Source organism: Bubalus kerabau, chromosome 13 (genome assembly GCF_029407905.1).
Source record: "Bubalus kerabau isolate K-KA32 ecotype Philippines breed swamp buffalo chromosome 13, PCC_UOA_SB_1v2, whole genome shotgun sequence".
In the NCBI taxonomy this organism is placed as follows: Eukaryota; Metazoa; Chordata; class Mammalia; order Artiodactyla; family Bovidae; genus Bubalus; species Bubalus kerabau.
In genome coordinates this window covers 22,526,773-22,548,465 of record NC_073636.1, presented here as the reverse complement: position 1 = coordinate 22,548,465, position 21,693 = coordinate 22,526,773, and the positions used below count along the sequence as shown (strand labels likewise).

The 21,693-nt window shown below is 37.6% G+C and overlaps 1 protein-coding gene across 4 annotated transcripts in view; it reads left to right on the top strand.

Annotated features, from left to right (window-relative positions):
• The window catches only part of NEBL (nebulette), a 377,813-nt gene that overhangs the window by 271,447 nt on the left and 84,673 nt on the right, over positions 1-21,693 (top strand). For 2 of the 4 annotated variants that reach the window (XM_055543769.1, XM_055543768.1), the window contains 3 exons: positions 5,903-6,013; positions 17,818-17,919; positions 18,847-18,948. The exons of the other annotated variants lie outside the window; for them this stretch is intronic. In XM_055543769.1, coding sequence (XP_055399744.1) covers positions 5,903-6,013; positions 17,818-17,919; positions 18,847-18,948 — 315 coding nt within the window. The remainder of the gene's footprint in view (positions 1-5,902; positions 6,014-17,817; positions 17,920-18,846; positions 18,949-21,693) is intronic. 4 annotated transcript variants of the gene reach the window in all.

Below are 21,693 nucleotides of genomic sequence, written 5' to 3'. Positions count from 1 at the left end.
GTGACGGTCACTGGTGGTCACAGATAGAGACAAGGACCTGCCAGTGTGTTAATCACACGATACAGTCTTTCCTAGTCCCATTCACCACTACTAACAGAGCAAATACGAATCTTATCTAGACAATTTACTTAGATTACAATCTTATAGCAAATATTAAACTAGTCTTTGATTTAACTTGTGAGAGAACATACCCATAGCTTATTAAAAGTCACATAAAGAATTAATGGTTAAAGTCAGGATCCACAGATCTGTGCTCCCTCAATTAGACAAGTGGTTCCTGATTTTTTTTTTTTTCTCCTGGATGGTGTTTTCACTTAGACTATATCAGGCTCCCAAAAAAGCCTCCACCAGGTGGAAATGGCTATTTTAATGACTGCAAGTTGCAGACAGACTTAAGAACTATCATTATGTAAACTCATTTTGAATCCATGAAAGTTTAGGAGTAATTTTCCTTTTAGAGTACATTAACACAGAAGGAATCCTTAATGCATTTAATCTATTGTGTTCCTTAAAACAGAATTTCAAAATAGAATATTTCGCCTCTTTCACACTCATATTATTGCTATGTTTTCTTCATAGTATACTGTGATTTTTTTTTTTTTTGGTTACTTTATTCATCCATAAGAGAGCAGGAATCTCATCTGTCTTGTTCCCTGCTCCATCTCTGTGCTTAGGAGTCTAGGGACTCCTAGAACACAGATCAGATCAGTCGCTCAGTCGTGTCTGACTCTGTGACCCCATGAACCACAGCACGCCAGGCCTCCCTGTCCATCACCAATTCCCGGAGTTCACACAAACTCACATCCATCGAGTCAGTGATGCCATCCAGCCATCTCGTCCTCTGTTGTCCCCTTCTCCTCTTGCCCCCAATCCCTCCCAGCATCAGAGTCTTTTCCAATGAGTCAACTCTTTGCATGAGGTGGCCAAAGTACTGGAGTTTCAGCTTTATCATCATTCCTTCCAAAGAAATCCCAAGGGATGTTCAATAAATACTTGTAAAATGGATTTTTGTTCAGTTGATTGATTTTTTTTTAAAAGAAATGTTTCCTTTTACATAGTTTATATTTTTCATGCTACATTTTTGGTTAATAATAATAAATGCATAAAAATGCTCACTATGTGTTAGGTACTGTTCTATTCATTTCACATATATTTTTATCACTTAGTGCTCACAACTCCATGAGGTAGCCTCATTTTGGAGATGTGGAAACTGAAGCACAGAGAGGTTAGGTGACTTGCCCAAGGTCATACGACTGACAAACAGCAGAGCCGGCATAGGAACATGGGTGAATTCGCTCGACTCTTGGTTCTAAGCTATATCCATTACCACCTCTTTCTTACTATTTCTACCTCTCTTTTTAAAAATTATTAAACAAGTTCACTTCTTTCTCCAGAATCCTTTTAAGTAGAGGATACATAGATAACTTTAAAATAGTCTGAAAATAGATTACTCTTGAACAACACCAAGTATAGTTATTCTTTGCAGAATATCTTTAAGTACTTCATTATCACAGACTTAAATGTCCACTGTGTACCCAGCTTGGCAGTAAGCTAATCTCAGCTGTGCAACATGAGGCTAAAAATATATGTCAGGGCTCTGCGTGGCTGACCAGGACTAATATGCCCGCCCTTTCTTTCCCACCCAGCATCTGGTGACCCAGCCACTTGCTAATCATACAGAGTTCTTTATAAAGCAAATAATTATAACATTTGATATTTGACAAGATTTTTGCGATAATAATAAGCAACAGTTATATAATAAAGAAAAGAAAAATCTTTTCTTAGTTTTATACTTACTTGGGAAGGTAACATTTTCAGACATTTACATTCTTAATTGCTTTGGAAGTGCACAGCTTTTCTCAAATTTTTATGGCATAAGCATGTCTATAGTACACAACTATGTGTACATAGAACTTAACATAAAAAGTAATCCACATTGGACATTTTGGAATCTGTTCCTATTTTTTTCCAGAATAGATTGTCGCTTAATTGGTAACAGGTATTATTCCAGAGGAGAATATGCACCCTAAGAAAGAAATATATGTGCTCTCAAGAAGCATCACTGCCCCAGGTCATAATTAGTCTTTGAACTTGTTAGAAAGGAAATACCTGGATTCTGAAGAAGGTGTCTATTTCAAAGATTTATGTAATTGTAATAACATTTCTTTAGATACACATAAATCTATTTTATTATTGTTAAAATTGGAATTCTCAGAGCTTACCTGATAATGACAGGCAAGAAAGTAGAACAATTTAATAGTATTTGTGATAATTAAAGAACTAACCTTTTACTGTGTCCAAATAGTATCAGATTTGTGGCAACCTGAATGAGAATATGAGGCAAATTCTAAAATGTAAGCATGTTCCAGTTTCTAGTGAAAAGTATCCTAAACTTTTGATATTGGGACAAATTATTATCTTCAAATCAATTTGCAAATGTTCTCAAATGCTTATATTGAGATTGAAGTGACAAGGTTAATGCTCCTTATAAAAAATGACTGATACATAGAAATCCCTTTAAAAAAAGAGAGACAGATGTGGAGATTTTAGGAGGACATATTGTTAGATAACTCTCACTAAAAATTTTACAAAGATCACAAAGAAAGGTTCTGGAAATGGATGGACTATGCCATGAAGTGGTGAGACCCTTCTCACAGGGGCTGTCTCACGCTGAGGCTAAATAATCCCTTATCATAGAAGTGATACAGGCTGCTCAGGCATCTGAACGGCAAAGATTTATGAGAGCTTATGTTTGTATCTACAGTGGCCACAAGGTCCTGTTTCCGGAGCTTCAGGGCTGCCTGTGTTATGGGATTGGCTTCCCTGATAGCTCAGTTGGAAAAGAATCTGCCTGCAATGCAGGAGACCCTGGTTCGATTCCTGGGTCAGGAAGATCCGCTGGAGAAGGGATAGGCTACCCACTCCAGTATTCTTGGGCTTCCCTTGTGGCTCAGCTGGTAAGAATCCGCCTGTAATGGGGGAGACCTGGGTTCGATCCCTGGGTTGGGAAGATCCCCTGGAGAAGGGAAAGGTGACCCACTCCAGTATTCTGGCCTGGAGAATTCCATGGACTATATAGTCCATGGGGTCGCAAAAAACTGTACATGACTGAGCCACTTTCACTTCAGTACCTGTCTAGTAGTTATGAAATATAATGCAAATCAGAAATATAATACATCTTTTACATGTAGAGATGAGATATAAACATATAAGATGAAATATATAAGATAAATGTATATATTCCTTGTGTAAACATATTTACATATAGTTTATATAAGACTACTGCAAGTATCTTCCCCTAGTTAGGTGTTTAGGGCCATAGCAACCTTAACTCACAAGGTATGAAGAACACAGTGTTAACCTGGGGAAATGCTACACAATAATGACACATCCTAAGAAATCAAATTTATTAGAAAATTGATTAGCTCAACATGCGTTTCCATTAGCTATTTTAAGGATGAAAATTAATATGATAAATTAAAGTTCAGCTGCTTCCAATTTGATGTAATCTTAATTCTAAAGTGGTGCTTAGTAGCAGCTATAAATGAAATGACTATTTTAATGCAGTGAGTAGAAAATTGCATAGCCTTTTTAAGAAAGAGTGCTCTTTAAAATTGTGCTTGATGACTCACTACTTCTATGATAACCCACAAAACGATCAGCTGCATTGGTTATGTTTATAATGTCACAAGTTCCACAGTTAAAAACACAGAATCAACCCGGCATCCAGCAGAAAGGAGACAGGCATATGCTAGTTCTTTTTACTTATAGCAGATCTCATAAAAGTTGTTCCTCGGCTTAAGAGACTTGGCCACCCATTAAACTCCTCCCGCCACCAAGTTATAGAATGTAATGGAACTGGGATGATGCACTTTCTCAGCCTGAATGGAGGTTCTTAATGGGTTTCTGTTTAACATAATTAATTGGTGAACATTTTAAAGATATGTTCATCAAAATTAGATTTCCCAATGGATAAAATCAGTGAACAGACTCTAGCAAGATGAATTATCCCTGGAATAACATGTGGTGCTATATGGGAGGTTTAATAATCATATGTAGGAACAGAGCTAAGCAGGAGTGAACAAGACTTAGGGGCATTCGTTGACAGAAATCTCAACATAGTAATCAAAAGAAAATTGGCATGATCTATGGATGTATTAACAGCATATAGCACATTAGAGATGATAACCTAGAGTAAATTGAAGAATTCGAATTGGGACCAGTCAGGCCATATCTGGTATATTTTGGACACCTTAACAAAGAGGTGGAACAGTTGGAATTTGTACTTTTGAGAGTGTGTAGAGTATATAGCGGAGAAGGCAATGGCACCCCATTCCAGTACTCTTGCCTGGAAAATCCCATGGATGGAGGAGCCTGGTAGGCTGCAGTCCATGGGGTCACTAGAGTCAGACACGACTGAGCGACTTCACTTTCACTTTTCACTTTCATGTATTGGAGAAGGAAATGGCGACCCACTCTAGTGTTCTTGCCTGGAGAATCCCAGGGATGGGGGAGCCTGGTGGGCTGCGATCTATGGCGTCACACAGAGTTGGACACGACTGAATCGACTTAGCAGCATCAGCAGCAGCAGCAGAGTATACAGGGATTTAGTGCCTAAATCTGCACAGATAGTCTGGGAGTGGAAATCACTGAGAGCTGGGTTCCCACATTTACAGTTCTGTCCTGTGAACTAGAATCCTCCTGTATGGCCAAACAGTTGCATTGCTGGGGAGATAGATTTGAGCTTCTTTAAAGGAGGAACTTTGTGTTAGAACCTTCAAAATTTAGAAACTGTGATGCCTGGGTTGAGTTCTCTTTCACTGGAAGTTAAAAAAAAAAACCTGGGTGGGGAAGTCAGAAAAGAGATTTGAACTTGGATAGTTGTACTGAGCACTAAGCACACACATTTTGCACCAAGTAATTCCAATTCCATTTAACATCTTATCATTAAACTTTTAACATATATTTTAATTTAAAAGTAATTCATTAATTTATTCTTGTTTTATTCTCATTCATTTATTCAGTTATTTATTAATTTATTCACTCACTGAGCAATGTTTATTGCAGTTTATGTCAAGCACTATTCTGGGTTATAAGGATTTAGTGAATTAGTTGCATTCTAGTAAGAGAAGACAGAAAACAATTAATTTTATAAAAATGAAAGCTTGTAATTTAAACTTATGAAGGAAATAAACAGGATAATATAGGAATAGACTACCTGGAAGGGCATAATTTGATTTCTTAGGGATCTTCAATTTTTAACTCTGTTTTTGAATTTGGTTATTTCTACTTCTGAAATACTTCTGATTATTCTCATGTCTTCTCTCCAACCAGGTGTGGGGCAGATTTAATGTGGTAGTGATGGGTGGCATTGCAAAGATGCTTATTTCTCTAACAGAGGACAAGGCTTGACATATATGAGACTTGCATTATATTTTCTCCCAAAGGTTAGGGCTTTTAATAAGGTTTATTTAATATTATAGTTGTGCCTCCGTAAAATTATAACAGTCAATTAAAAAATGAACAATTCACTTTTAAATATCCAAGTGTTTCCCCAGTTTTGTTATTTACTTTCCCAGGATTTAAACCTTGAACATATATTACCTTAAAACCTCTTGGTTGTAGAAAGATTTCCCAAAACTGTAGATGAGATTTAAGCTAGAGGAATACAAGTGGGGATTTTAGCGTGTGGACAAAAACTTTTGAAATAAGTTACTCAGAGTTGGAATTAGTCTAAACAGAAGCACAAAGATTAAAGTATTGTGTATATTATTGTGTTATAAAGGCTTAGGCAAATTTGACCAAATACTACGTAAAATCCTAGCAAAATACTGAAATTTAACGGGTAAGAAATTTCATACACCTCCAAATGAAACTAACAGTTATTTGGTTTTTTCTTCAGATTGCCTACAGGCAGAAGCATGATGCTGCCAAAGGAGTCTCAGATTATGCCCACATGAAGGAGCCGCCTGAGATCAAACATGCCATGGAGGTCAATAAGCACCAGAGTAATGTAAGCAAGCTATTCCTCATGATTTTCTGGAAAATTGTAGTTAACTCACATCAGGGCTAGTGGATAAGTTGTTGAAGTTTAAATGTTACAACATTCCTGTTCAAAAAGGACTTTAAATCTTTTTTTTAATCTTTATCTCTCCATGTCCATTCAGAAAGTACATGTGAATTATTCTCTCAATGGTTATTAGAACCTTGTAGAATGCCTTTAAAATGTCACGTACTTCTTGCAGACCTAGAAATCAGGTTTCCAGCAGCCTTTCCTATAGCTTCCTTGTCATGATGGCGATGCTCCCATGGTTTCCAGTCTAGAACTGCAGAAGAACTGGGATGCTAGGGAGACTAAACCCCACTACAATTTCTTTTGGAATGTGTGTGGGGGCAGATGGTCACAAGACCCAAGAGGAGCAGGAAGACAATAGATGCCTGATGGCCAGCTTAGAAGCAGAAGCCCAGAGAGACGAAACAAGCCTGTAGCAAACATATTTCTTCTTTGGCTATAAAGTAGCTAGTACATCAACGCTTTCATGTGTTTACTTAGCTAGCACTACTGTCTTGGGGGCCTAGAAGAATATTTTTTCCTGAAATTGCAGTGGAAGCTTATTTGTCTCCTTATCATGAATTCTTTGCTTTCTAGAAGGAATGTAGGCACTGTTTGTCAGGTTCTTTATGGGTTAGAATCAGTTAAGATAAAATGTTTGCCTTTGTTGGGTCAGGAAGCTCCCTTTTCTTTGCAAAGTACCTGAAGCATCTTTGTCATTTCACACAGGCTCAGCCCCGTCACTTAGTTCTTTACTGAATTGTGCTTCCAGAGCCCCAGCTGTGCAGCATCTCTTTGTAGGATGGCAACAGTCATCTGATATTAAATTGCAGTAGGTCAATGCTTAAGTAAGAACTGAGTGAGGTTTTACATTTTAATTCAAATGTATAAACATATGCCAATACCAAAAGTGCTTTTCTAAGATGGTTTCAGATTGATAAGAGATGAAGAAGCTACATGTCTGTAATTACCAGCAAGGCCATTTTATCAGGAGGCTTTATAAGAACTTCTGCTTACACAACGAACTATCACAGCCATAATAACAACCACTTAGTGAGCACGGCTGTGCACGAGGAGCTGTGCCAAGACTTTGATCATTTCCCGTTCTCACAGAATCCATGTACGGATTCCCATTTTGTAGATGAAGAAAATGAGACTGAAGAATCAAACTCCCCAGTCCACTCTTTCTGTTATAATCTGCTGCCTCCCTCTTAAAGGTCACTCTCTGGTTATTGTGTCAAGATTTTAAATGAAATTTTTAAAATATAGGTCAAAATAGGTTATCATTAGATTTCTCAATGGATCCAGTGCTCTTGTGGGAGAGAAAAGCTGAGACCATGCACCTCCACTGTTTTGAGCTGAAGAAACTTTGAATTTCTGTAAATGGTGTGGTTTAGAGGGTGGTCATGGTGGTCTGGGGAGGTGGCTGCCATTTTATAGACCCTCAGGAGACACTATCTAACTCTATAATTCAATGAAATTCAAATACAGACGTTCCTTATCATGGAGCTGAGGTTATTATTGTAACTCTGCCTTTTCTTTTAAAAGGTCTTTGATTGAGGGATTGAGGGAATAGAGTAGCAAGCCCCTTTCTCCTCCATTCAGCACTGTGTACTTACGGGAGAAGGATGTGTTTACCTACATTCCTCTGCCTGCTCAGCTCAACCTTTACATGCAAAGTTTGTACATATAATAGGATTTAGAAAGTGTTTAAGACTGTTTACTCAGATTTAAAGTGAGAATGATATTTGTATTCTACCTGTGAAGTAGTTGATATTCCCCTAAAGTCAAGTCACTTAGAATAATACATTTGTTGTCCTTACGATATGAAATTTAATTGTGGGTCTTGAAAAACACAGGAAGGCAAGAATGTCTCTTGGTTCAGTAGGTGAGGCCACAGCATCTCCATGAAATACAAAACTGTGTCTCCCATAAGGCTTCAGTAAAATGAAATTCATTTGTAGAGAGTTTAACTAACAGAATTACCTTTTCATAATGTGAAAGTCTCTTTGCACTATATTAATGACTTACTAATTTAAAACAAAATGTGTTGTCACATGTGTATCTGATTTTCCTAGAAACAATACATGTCAGCATCTTGGCTTTTCTTTTTATGTTTCCACCCAAATCAAGTCAACTTTCTGATGTCTGTTAGAGAACCAAGAAACTGGGACAATTACAGTTCAAAGCTTTTAATTCCTACCTCCATTCTGGTCAGACTTTTTATTAGAACATTGATCAATGGGCCAGATGGAATCATTTTTCTTTCAGAAGCTGACTGTCCTTTATACCTTTGGAGATGTGAATAAGGAGGCTGGGAAGAGATTCTTTGTGACTAGCCGACTAAATTTCCACCTCGGAATAACTGAGAGTTCCAAGATGAAGAGTATTCTGGGGGCAGTGGTCTTTTCTTTCACCCCCAAGTTCAATGATCATGAAACAGGAAAGAATAATTTCTCATAATATCCTCCACTGTCACATAGGTCAGAAAAGGAGTTGGGAGTCGGGCCAGGGATAAAAGGCTTCTTTTGCCACATGTTGCCTGGATAAACTTGGACAAGTTACATGTATCTCCAAATCTGGGGGGTTTTTTTCATATGTAAATTGGGGTAATGAAATCTACCTCAGAGAGCTCTTTCAAGTGATAAATTAGATATGATATGTAAAGAGCTCTGTTGAAGAGCCAGTTCAGAAAATACTAGTTCTGTTTGGTCCTCCTTCAGTTTTAAAGAGTGATTTAAGAGTTTAGGGTGATATCATTGTTAATTCAAAACAATGAAATGAGGTTAGATTTCTAAGAAGGTCAAATCAATATGAAATTTATGTTAAGAAGCATTTAGGTCAGAAGGGCATATTCACAAGGTTCCTGAACCCATTTAACCACCTATCTTGTTGGTACTGTTATCAAAAAATGATTAAAACACCTCATCTGACTTATTTTTTTTTTTGTATCTTCAGGGATGTACCCCTGCCAAATTTTTCTAATGTAATTAAAGAAACTGGAGATATCCTATCCTGTTACTTTCCCCTTAAGATGGGTTTGAAATGAAAACCTCAGTAACGTTATTAGTTTTCATCAATCTTATCAGAGGCATGAAGAGCAGTACTTCTAAAGTTAAGTTAAACAAATTCTAGTTGCCATTTTAAGTTTTATAAATAATGTGATCTGTGTAGATTTGTGATGAAATTAGAGTGGTAAGTTTTCCCAAAATACCATATTGGTAATCAATTCAATGTGTATTAGAAAGAGGTTTTCATCAGGGGAAACCAAGACATAATGCTCTTTCCAAGAATGATATATGTACTTTCTTAACATTAATAAAAACTTATTAGTAGACAAAATTTCTATTCCATCAGAAAGAAAAAAATCTTAAGGATAAGTAAATCACTAAAAAAAATTGGAAAAATATTTATTATCCTGTAATTCCCTGATGTGACTTACAGAAACAGTGCTTTTAGAATTTAGTATTAAAATAGGTATATTAGGTTTTGTTCATTTCTAAGTACAAAAAAGATCTTCACGACCCAGATAATCATGATGGTGTGATCACTCATCTAGAGCCAGACATCCTGGAATGTGAAGTCAAGGGGGCCTTAGGAAGCATCACTATGAACAAAGCTAGTGGAGGTGATGGAATTCCAGTTGAGCTATTTCAAATCCTAAAAGATGATGCTGTGAAAGTGCTGCACTCGATACGCCAGCAAATTTGGAAAACTCAGCAGTGGCCACAGGACTGGAAAAGGTCACTTTCATTCCAATCCCAAAGAAAGGCAATGCCAAAGAATGCTCAAACTACCACACAATTGCACTCATCTCACATGCTAGTAAAGTAATGCTTAAAATTCTCTAAGCCAGGCTTCAGCAGTATGTGAACCGTGAACTTCCAGGTGTTCAAGCTGGTTTTAGAAAAGGCAGAGGAACCAGAGATCAAATTGCCAACATCCACTGGATCATGGAAAAAGGAAGAGAGTTCCAGAAAAACATCTATTTCTGCTTTATTGACTATGCCAAAACCTTTGACTGTGTGGATCACAATAAACTGTGGAAAATTCTGAAAGAGATGGAAATACCAGACCACCTGACCTGCCTCCTGAGAAACCTGTATACAGGTCAAGAAGAAACAGTTAGAACTGGTCATGGAACAACAGACTGGTTCCAAACAGGAAAAGGAGTACGTCAAGGCTGTATATTGTCACCCTGCTTATTTAACTTATATGCAAAGTACATCATGAGAAACGCTGGACTGGAAGAAGCACAAGCTGGAATCAAGATTGCCAGGGTAAATATCAATAACCTCAGACATGCCGATGACACCACCCTTCTGGCAGAAAGTGAAGAAGAAATAAAGAGCCTCTTGATGAAAGTGAAAGACGAGAGTGAAAAAGTTGGCTTAAAGCTCAACATTCAGAAAACGAAGATCATGGCATCTGATCCCATCACTTCATGGCAAATAGATGGGGAAACAGTGGACACAGTGACAGACTTTATTTTTCTGGGCTCCAAAAACACTGCAGATGGTGATTGCAGCCATGAAATTAAAAGACGCTTACTCCTTGGAAGGAAAGTTATGACCAACCTAGAAAGCATATTAAAAAGTAGAGACATTACTTTGCCAACAAAGGTCCATCTAGTCAAGGCTATGGTTTTTCCAGTGGTCATGTATGGATGTGACACTTGGACTATGAAGAAGGCTGAGTGCCGAAGAATTGATGCTTTTGAACTGTGGTGTTGGAGAAGACTCTCAAGAGTCCCTTGGACTGCAAGGAGATCCAACCAGTCCATCCTAAAGGAGATCAGTCCTGGGTGTTCATTGGAGGGACTGATAGTAAAGCTGAAACTCCAGTACTTTGGCCACCTGATGCGGAGAGCTGACTCATTTGAAAAGACCCTGATGCTGGGAAAGATTGAGGGCAGGAGGAGAAGGGGACGACAGAGGATGAGATGACTGGATGGCATCACTGACTCAATGGACGTGAGTCTGAATGAACGCCGGGAGTTGGTGATGGACAGGGAGGCCTGGCGTGCTGTGGTTCATGGGGTCGCAAAGAGTCAGACATGACTGAGTGACTGAACTGAACTGAACTGAAGGCAGAATAGTTAATAATATCTAGTTTGCTTTCTTTTTTTTTTTTTATTTATTTTTTAAATTTTATTTTATTTTTAAACTTTACATAACTATATTAGTTTTGCCAAATATCCAAATGAATCCGCCACAGGTATACATGTGTTCTTGTGGTGGTGATAAAATTAATCATAAACATGGAAACTTTTATCATCTCTAAAATGCTTTTATCAACAATGATAATACTGCTAATAATGATGAAGCTCCATCATTTAGAAAATTGAAAAAAATGTGTTTTCTGATGAATATCAGGTCCTCTGTTTACTTATATTTCAGAGATTTATATTTTCTTTTAAAAATAATGTTTAGGACTTAATTATTTAATAGTTTTTTACATGCAACATACCTAAACAGAAATAAGCCTTATTAAGATGTAATTTCCAGTCTATGTGCCTACTTAATGACCTTGGAGAGCTTCTCTAATGTGAAAGTTTATGACAAAAGAATTTCTTGAGGATGACTAAACTGGTGTTTTGAGATTATGGCTAAATACAGATCATACTATTCACTTCTATCCTACAAAGCTATCCTATCCCGCAGTTTCTTCTCACCAAGAATTGTTTTAACTTTCTCCAGAGTAGTAAAGGGAATGAATAAGTTTGGGGCCAGTTGGATTTGATTTCTTTTACTCTATCTGCTCACATTGCCCTTGGCTCCACAGGTGTCTGTCTGTGGCTTCCATGCTGCCTGCCATCCCTCAGTTCTCAATCTTCACATCTCCAAGTAATTGCATTTCACTAAGGACCATCATGGTGGAGGTTTGGCTTTTGTCTAGTTTATGAACTCACCTATTGAAGAATCTCAGATCACTGTTGTCAAAATATGAAAAGCTTGCTGCAGAGTCACTGGGAGTCCTTTGCTCAGTGCTCAGTCTGGCTGTACATGGATAATAAAGGCATCCATTTCACTTCATTTTCAATATCTAATTGAAAGTTTCTGTTATTGGCCAAGTCCAACCAAGAATGGTACAAGAAAGAAGATTCTTCTGGATAACTAGTTCCAGCCTTGGGAGGGAGTGTTGATGGAGCTGAGTTGAGTACAGGCTGGCACAACAATGGTGGGGTGAAGATTTAGTAAATTCATGTGTTTAAAGTGTGCAGAACTACAGTACCCGGCACATACCCTGCGTGAATGTAAGGAACATGCAAAAGACATGGCCTGATGAAACAAAAGTAGAAAGATTATTAGGGGGGAATAAACTGAGATTAAAAGACAATAAAATGAGATGAAAATGCAAGCTGAGAGTGAAAGTGAACATGGTAATATAAGGAAGAAATTCCATGACAGATTTTGATAGAATTAAAATTTTTTAAAATTTAACTATAATTTATTTATCAATATTGTATTAGCTTCAGGTGGAGAAGGCAATGGCACCCCACTCCAGTACTCTTGCCTGGAAAATGCCATGGATGGAGGAGCCTGGTAGGCTGTAGTCCATGGGCTCGCTAAGAGTCAGACACGACTGAGCGACTTCATTTTCACTTTTCACTTTCATGTATTGGAGAAGGAAATGGCAACCCACTCCAGTGTTCTTGCCTGGAGAGTCCCAGGGACGGCAGAGCCTGGTGGGCTGCAGTCTATGGGGTTGCACAGAGTCGGACAAGACTGAAGCAACTTAGCAGCAGCAGCTTCAGGTGATAGAATTAAAATCTCTATTGGAGGCAATAAAGAATAGATTTGACATTGCAGAGAAACATACGAAATGGAGGCTACATTTGGAGTTTGTAGATTCAGTAACAGAAATCCATCTCACATTAGCTCAAGTGAAAAATGAGAATTTATTGGTTTGCGTAAAGCTACCTTCAGGCATAACTGGCTCCAGAGGCTCCACAGTGTCACGAGGACCCCCTTCTTTCCCTATCTCTTGGCTTTTCTTCCTTCTCCATGACTTCATTTGCAGATCAAATCTGTCTAGCTGGTCTCAAGGCTGGTATTTCCAAAACTAAATCATCTTCACTGTGGCCAATCCCAGAGGAAAGGACAGCAGTTGTTTCTCCCCCAGCCTCAGATCCATCAATGACTCTGACCTACTTGTTTATGTGTCTGCCCTCTATTTAATCATAATTTCCAAAGGGTTGGAGTATCTGATTGGATAGCCTGTCACGTGGCCACTCCTGTCACCAGAAAAGAAGGCTGCTTCTGATCGCCTCACCAAATCACGTGGAGGGAGCAGGGGAGGGGCAGTTTCCAAATAAAAAGTACCTGGAAGATTTTTGGGTTTCCCAGTGGTAATGAATTCTCCTGCAATGCAGGAGATGAGGGTTTGATTCCTTGGGCAGAAAGGTCCCCTGGAGAAGGAACTGGTAACCCACTCCAGGATTCTTGCCTGGGGAAATTGCATGGACTGAGGAGACCAGTGGGCTACAGCCCACACAGTCGCAAAGTGTTGGACATGACTTAGTGACTAAAACAACAACCAAAGGTGGATTAAAAAAAAAAAATAAAGAACACATGTCCACTACAAAGGAACAAAGGAGTAATTTAGGAAAATGATACAGATTCATGGAAATGGGCAAAGAAGTAAATTCACTGAGGGGAAAAAAAAAGGCAAGAAAAAGAGATCAAGCACGTAAAGTAATAATCCTAGGTGCTCCTGAGGAAGAAACTATAGTTGGTCTTTTTGAAAATATTACATACTGCCAAAATATACAGCAGTTTATCTTGAGTACAAAATAAATGTATAAATGTGATATTGTCATAATTGTTGTGTTTTAACTTATATAGGACCTATAGAAGATAAGGATGAAACTTCACTGAAAGCTATAATAAGAGATTTAAAGAAATGGAGAAATATACATTTTCCTCCTGGGAACAGACTAAAATATTGTTGAGATATAGTTTTCCCTGAAATCATTTGGTTGGTTTAGTGCAGTGTTCATTAAAAGTCCATTTGTTTCCTTTGTGGAACTTATTAGAATTAGTCTAATGTTCATTAGTGAGAATAACTAGCTTAAATTAAGAAAAAAATTGAAATAGAAGAGTAATAAAGGCAACTTGGGTTTAATGAATATAAATCCTTATGAGTCATTCATTTAAGACATATGTGAGTGAGGCAGTGAATGTGAAGTCCTTAATATGTACCTGGTCCATAATAAACAGGGCTTCCCTGTGGCTCAGCTGGTAAAGAATCTGCCTGTAATGCGGGAGACCTGGGTTCCATCCCCGGGTTGGGGAGATCCCTTGGAGAAGGGAAAGGCTATCCACTCCAGAATTCTGGCCTGGAGAATTCTATGGGCTGTGTAGACCAGGGGGTCACAAAGAGTCAGACATGACTGAACGACTTTCACTCACTCACATCATAAACTGCCTAAAATGACTTCTTATTTCTCCTCCTCCTCTCCTCCTCTTCCCATCTTCTTCCTTCTTCCCTCTTTGCCCCTTCCCCTTTCATTGCTCCTCCCTCTGCCATGTTTTTCATTCTCTCTTGTCCTCTGAGGACACGATAGGGAACAAAACATTAAGTAAAATGAGGTAAAATAAATCATGGGCCCTCAGGCCTGCACCTGTCCTGGGTTGATGACTGTTAGGAACCCCTATCTTTCTTCTTATTCAAAGCAGTTTTATATAGAACACCATCTTGCCATGAGAAGACTGCTGGAGAATTCAGTGAGCATTTAAGGTTTGATTATTCAGAAAATGCTGCATTTAGTTTTGGATTATTCAGAATATATATATATATATATATACACACACACACACGCACACACACATATGAATATATATATACACATATATATTCTATATAAAATATATGTATATACATATATATTTTATATAAAACTGAATATATATATATTCTGATATACACACACAAACACACACACACACACATTCTGCTACATAACAGTTTTATTCTTTCCTGGTTCGGATGGGCTGAAGAAGGGAGAAAATACATTGTGCAGGCGTTTGAGAGATGTCAGATGAGTTTCCCTCAGCCCTAAGTCACAGGTGAGGTGGAGGAAGGTGAGTAGTCTGCTCAGGCCACATTGTCTCTACACCACCCATGTTCAGACATCCTTGCAGGGAGCACAGAGCAGGAGCCTGTGGCTCTGTGTGCCTCAGCATCAGCCCCTGTTCCTGGGGAGTATCCCCAAGCCTGATATCCTGGGAGATCTGTAGTGACCAGGCCCCTGGGCTTTTCTCCTGTGTGGCTCCATGGTATCCGCTAGTTTGAATGTGCGGCTCATGTCAATCTTAATATTTGTTTTGAGTCACATATGCCGGCCTCTAATTTGCAATTTACATGGATGATGGGGCCCCATTCATTGCCCCAGTCCTGCCGCCTTTGTGCTGTTCACCTCTCTCCACGCAGTCATTAGGCTGAACAGCATATAATTAGGAAACCCATGGAAAGCATAGATTTCTGAGAGGTTGCAGCTCTTTTCAAAAAGTAAGGGTTTCCATTTTTACACTCATTCTTTTGTAAACAAAAAGACATTCCCCCCTATGGCTTTCATCTGAATGTAGTAACTTAGAAACAGTCTTGTAGGTGGGTAGTAATTTTGGTTTGTTTTCACCTGAGAGTCCGTTTTTGTTTACACAGCTTGTGTTTAACTCTGGGCAGCCTGAGGTTGATTGGCCATCATTTGTAGATGAGTGTGTTGCTTTTTGAAACCAATCAAAATTGGCTTATTTTAAATCCCTGAAGATTTTAAATTTACCCAACCAAATAACTCAGTTTTCAGCTTATATCTTTTGCTACCTGTGCGCACAAAACTGACTTAAAATTGCTTGCTAAGCCTTTGAAAATAGAAGCAGTGAAGAAAACAGATGTTCTTGCCAAAATTATGCTAATTATATTTAAGCTGTGTTCACTTGTCAGACAGGTTCATGATTATAAACATAGTTTAGTTGATGGTGAAGCCAATGCAAGATCTTAAATAGAAGTGTATATACATGCTTCATTGAAATATAATAATATAATGCATTAGGGAGCCTATGAAAGTATTAACACATTATCATTCCTTATACTTGATATTATTTTTTAAAGAAGTAAAAAAGTACCTTTTTTTTTTAACACTGTAGGATTGAAAGGACGATAACAAGATACATTACTATTATCTAGAACACTGATTTTTAGTGGTCAACTGGGGAATTCATTAAAATGCAGATTTTGGGGCCCCATTTAGCAAAATTATATTACAGAGGATTGAGGATGGACCTCAGGAATCTAAATTTTTAATAAGTACTCTAGACGATGCTACTGCAGAAAGTTTGCAGGCAACATTAGAAGACTTATTTTGAGGAATTTCCTAGAGGTCCAGTGGTTAAGACTCCATGCTTCGACTGCAGGAGGGTTCAATCCCTGGTCAGGGAGCTAAGATTCAGCAAACTGTGTGATGCAGCCAAAAATTTAAAAAAAAAAAAAAAAGGATTATGTTTTGGGAAATTTGTGGGAATTCCTTAGGACTCCAAGCTTTCACTGCCAAAGGAGCAGGTTCAATCCGTGGTCTGGGAACCAAGATCCCAAGATCCCAAAAGCTGCACAGTGCAGCCAAAAGAAAAGAGAAAAGAAAAAGAAACACCTGTTTTGTACAAATGCAATTAATTGTGCATTCTTTATAAATGTTCAGTTGTACATTTCTGTGTTCTACCTTTTATGTCTTGAAAAAGTGAAGACAGATTTTGAAAATGACCATTACTACATGCTTTGCATTATAAATGTAATAAAATCTAATGTAATGGACAAGTTGACCAGCCCACCCACTGGTGAATTTGCCAAATAGAGCTTCATCTTTTCAGTTCATGACTGGTCTCAGGAAAGAGAGAAGCAGGTAGACAGTGAGATGTTGCCCATTAGGGGTTATATGAGTTGGCTTCTGGTCTCTCCTCCCATTTGTCAGTCAAGTTATTCTGAATGACAACTGTCACCTGAAGGATATTTGGCAACGTTTGTATATTTCTCTTTAAATCTCTGTTTTCTATACTTTGGTTTGATTGTATCTAATGTGCATTCAGAAGACAGCTATTTCTTTCTTTTTTTTTTTTGATGGCTATTTCTTAATGTGAATCCTTTTGTTATTGGAGGATCAAGTCATTGCAATGATGTTTACTGGAATAAAACTACTAGCACCCATCACTAGGCCTCCCAGATAGGGGCATTTGAAGAGTCCAATCAGGAAAGGAAGAGAAAGGTGTGGTTGGGAGTGTGCAAGGCAGAGTTCCAGAGTTTCACACACCCTCACCCCAGGAAATGACTTTCTGTATTTGTGTACTGGAGCTTATCCTGTATCCACTGGGACTCAAGACTGAGTGATCGACAAGTTAATGACTTTGATTGAGGACACTCTATATGTGATCATGCCTATATACATTTATCCATAATGACATGCTTATAAGGGTAGCGTATGTAAAATCCTATAAGCTTGGTTTTGTGCTATGGTCTTGGAATTATATTTTTTATGTTGTATGAATTCAGTTCATATGCAATAATGTCAATGAGTCATTGGTATAGTAAAAAGAGAATATAGTTATCCAAATAAATGTTGCACATAATAAAAATTTTTTAAAAGTTATGATCAGTGACTTTCTTAGATGATTATGGTGAGGATAAATTACATTAGGGACATTAAAGCTAGCAGCTGTATGGCATTACTCATTTCCTTTTTCTTTTTTGTCAACCAAAACTGTCTCTTCCATCAGATTTTTTATAGAAAAGATGTACAGGACACCCACATGTATAACGCAGAGCTTGACAGACCAGACATCAAGATGGCGACACAGATCTCCAAGATCATAAGCGATGTAATCTCTCTTTCTTATTTTGAGCAGAATTGATTTCTTATTTTGGTGGAAGACAAAGCATGGCTTTGGTAGTTGGGTGGTTAATTTAATTAGTGAAATTTATCAATCTGAATTAATGACATCTCAATTTTTTATCTGAATTATCTCTTTGTGTAAATTATCTGGATATGTGCAGAAATTGATCAAACTTGACTTGACTATGGTTTGTGTTGTAATACTTAAAAAAAAAAATACTACTCAGGCCTAAGGTAACATTCACGTGTTTCAGCCTGAGAGTCAAGTTTGTCATTCATCTGGTTCCATAATTATCTGTCATCTTGTCCCAAAGAACTTCACTTTGGCCTTTTTTTTCCATCTTGTTGCTGTTAATTGTGCAGGTTCTTGTTGGTCAGCACTTACCCATGCACATTTCCTGTGCATCATGGCGTTTTTCTCTTCCCTAAGACATCCGTCTTGGCAAATACCATTTTACTTAAACATATCTTACGTTCTGGTTAAAAAATGATGACTTAACTTGAACCAAATGATTAAGTAGCCTAGGCTGTATTCATCTTAAAAAATCAATAATTATTTACTAAATTCAGCTGCATGTTAACCAGACGGGGTTAGATCAGTTCCTAAGACTAAACATAAAAGACATGTATGCAGAATGCAGGGTCTTAATTATCTAGAAATTCCTCCTGGATATAATAAACTCAATGATGATGATGACTGGATTCACAGACTCAAGCTTAGTAATTATTTTACTACAAAAAAACATCGTTTTTATAAAATCAGTTTCTTCTTAGCAGTCAGCAGTTTGGAATTTGGCGAGTTGTAAAGAATATTTTTTTATGGGCTGACCATTTATTAATTTTATTTTGGCTATTGTCAGTATAATTTTTCACTGGAAAATAAAAATATCTGACATTTTCTTATTCATTTTAGGCTGAATACAAGAAAGGGCAAGGAGTAATGAATAAAGAGCCTGCTGTAATTGGAAGACCAGATTTTGAACATGCTGTGGAAGCTTCTAAACTTTCTAGTCAAGTAAGAATCTAGCGATATTTCACAAGGATTTTATTCAGAGATTTTGTTTCTAGCAGCACTGAAAAATATTTTACTTTAGATAATGTCTTTAATGGCAAGCATATACAAAGATAATGTTCCTGTAACCATATCAGATAGGATTACAATAATTGTAAATTTCACTAAGGGATAAAATATGTCATTTTGAGCATGAAACTAAGTGTTCTTTTCTCCTGGCTCAAATTCTAGCTTTTTCCAATGAGTTCAGCCATTTTGTCACATTTCCTAGAATTTCTGGAACTTAGCAATAGTCATATCAATTAGATTAGATTAGATGAATAATTAAATTTCTATCTATATGTTCATAAACAGAATTTTTAACTTAGTAAGGAAAACGACAATTTTCTCAATGTTTAAGTGCTTTAATCACACATTTGAAACTAGGTAATGACAATAAAGAAAACACTGAAATCATTAAAAGGATCTGAAGAAGTGTACAGACATGCCATATTTTTGGCTGAACATGTCAATAGATAAAAATTACAACTTTCCCCAAAGTAATACTTAAATATCATGCAATTTCAGTTAGAATCCAGTAATTTTTTTGAAGTATGGATAAATGATCTTAGAGTTTGAATGGCAAGGAAATGCCTGAAAATAGCCTTCAAAAGTATTAAAGTAAAGACCAGTGAAGGGGAACTTACATTGTGAGTTACTATAACATAGTATAAAACCACTGAAATTAAATCAATATGGAATTGATATATAAGAGATAAAATAATCAGTAGGTTAGACTAGGGAATCCTGAAATAGACTCTAATGTGTATAAGAATTTAATATGTGATAAAAGTTTTGGTTTAAGTCAGTGGGAAAAAGTTGTATTAGTTAATAAATGGTGCTGACATAACTGGCCATCCTTCAGGGTAAAAATAAAATTGGACCTGAATCTTAAACCATCTACAAAATAAATTCCAGATGGTTTAAAGATATGAATGTAAACAAAAAAATAATTTTAAAATCTTAAAAGAAAATCCAGGAGACTGTATATACTACATAAGGATAACAGAGTTATTCTTAAAATTGGAGATCCAGAAGCTCCAAAGAAATAATTAGACAGGCTTGACTATATAAAAAATAACAATTCTTTTAATGGAAAAAGGTAACATTTATAAAGTCAACAAAGACAGCAAACAGTAATTTTTATGCATGTATATAGTGTTTTCAACTTTGAAAATGTCCTTTCTTCAAGTTGCAAATGTCTTAATTGGGTTACATTTCAAAACGGAGAAACGTAAATGAGGAGAACTATAAAATCTAACTGAAGAACATAAAATAGTATCTGGACAATTGAGAAGACCTGCTGTGTTCTTAGCTCTGGAGGGCCTGAGAAGGGCCGTGATTCCGAACTTTTCTCAGTCCAAACAACACTTGCTGAAGTGGGTGTTGGCACGCACCTGGTAGCTCTTCCAGTATCGCTTTAGATTTTCTGACTTAGGATTTCAGCCTTTTCTGGGGGCACAGAGGTCAATTGGTGGTGTAGAAAAGCTGTGCAGCTTGGCTGCTGCTACTGCTGCTGTTAAGTCACTTCAGTCGTGTCCGACTCTGTGTGATCCCACAGACGGCAGCCACCAGGCTCCCCCGTCCCTGGGATTCTCCAGGCAAGAACACTGGAGTGGGTTGCCATTTCCTTCTCCAATGCAGGAAAGTGAAAAGTGAAAGGGAAGTCGCTCAGTCGTGTCCAACTCTTAGCGACCCCATGGACCGCAGCCTACCAGACTCCTCCATCCATGGGATTTTCTAGGCAAAGTACTGGAGTGGGGTGCCATTGCCTTCAAGTCATTAATAAAAGGGCTGTGGAGCTGGACCCCTGAGCTCCTGGTTTTGCTGCTGGCTCATCGAGTGACTTTGGACAGGTGGCTTAATTTCTCCATCTGCAGTTTCCTGACATGTAAAATGACATGGAGCAGTACTGCTTCTTAGGGTTGTTGTGAGGATTAAATGAACTACTGTGAGGAACTTAAAATATTGCGTGACCCATAGAAACACTGCATCATTTCCAAGGAATAATTTTACTGTAGCTATTCAGAAGAATTTTCCACTCTACTTTTTTTTTTTTTTTTAATGAATTCATGCACAAAATGAAGTATAGTAAGACTGGTCCTTAGATTTCAGTCTTAAATTTTTTTCTTCACAGTCTTATTTGAGAGTCCTTAGAAAAACTTTTAGGGGCTTCCCAGGTGGCTCAGTGGTAAAGAATTTGTCTGCCAATGCAGGAGATTTGGGTTTGATCCCTGGGTTGGGACAATCCCCTGGAGAAGGAAATGGCAAACCACTCCAGTATTCTTGCCTGGGAAATTCCATGGACAGAGGAGCCTGGTGGGCTAAGGTCCATGGTGTCACACAGTCAGACACGACTGAACTGACTGAGCATGCTCGCACTTTTTTTAGGCAGACTTAAAAAAAAATCTCAAATCATTTAACAGCTGAATGATCAGATATTTAAGCAGATTGTAAGTTGCAAGTTACATTGTATCTGTCATCTTCATTTTTTAGTGAACTTTTTGCTGATCTCATGGTGTATAAACTCATCAGAAAAGGGAGAAACTGGGCAGATGAATATTCAGAACTTCTGGAATGAACTCAGTATGATCTTTTGTGTTTTCAGGTGCGTTGACTAAAAGCAAAGGCAGAAAGTGTAGTTTCTTATTTTCATTGACAACTTTGAAGATCATGTATTCTCTTGCTCCTACTGACAGATTATGAATA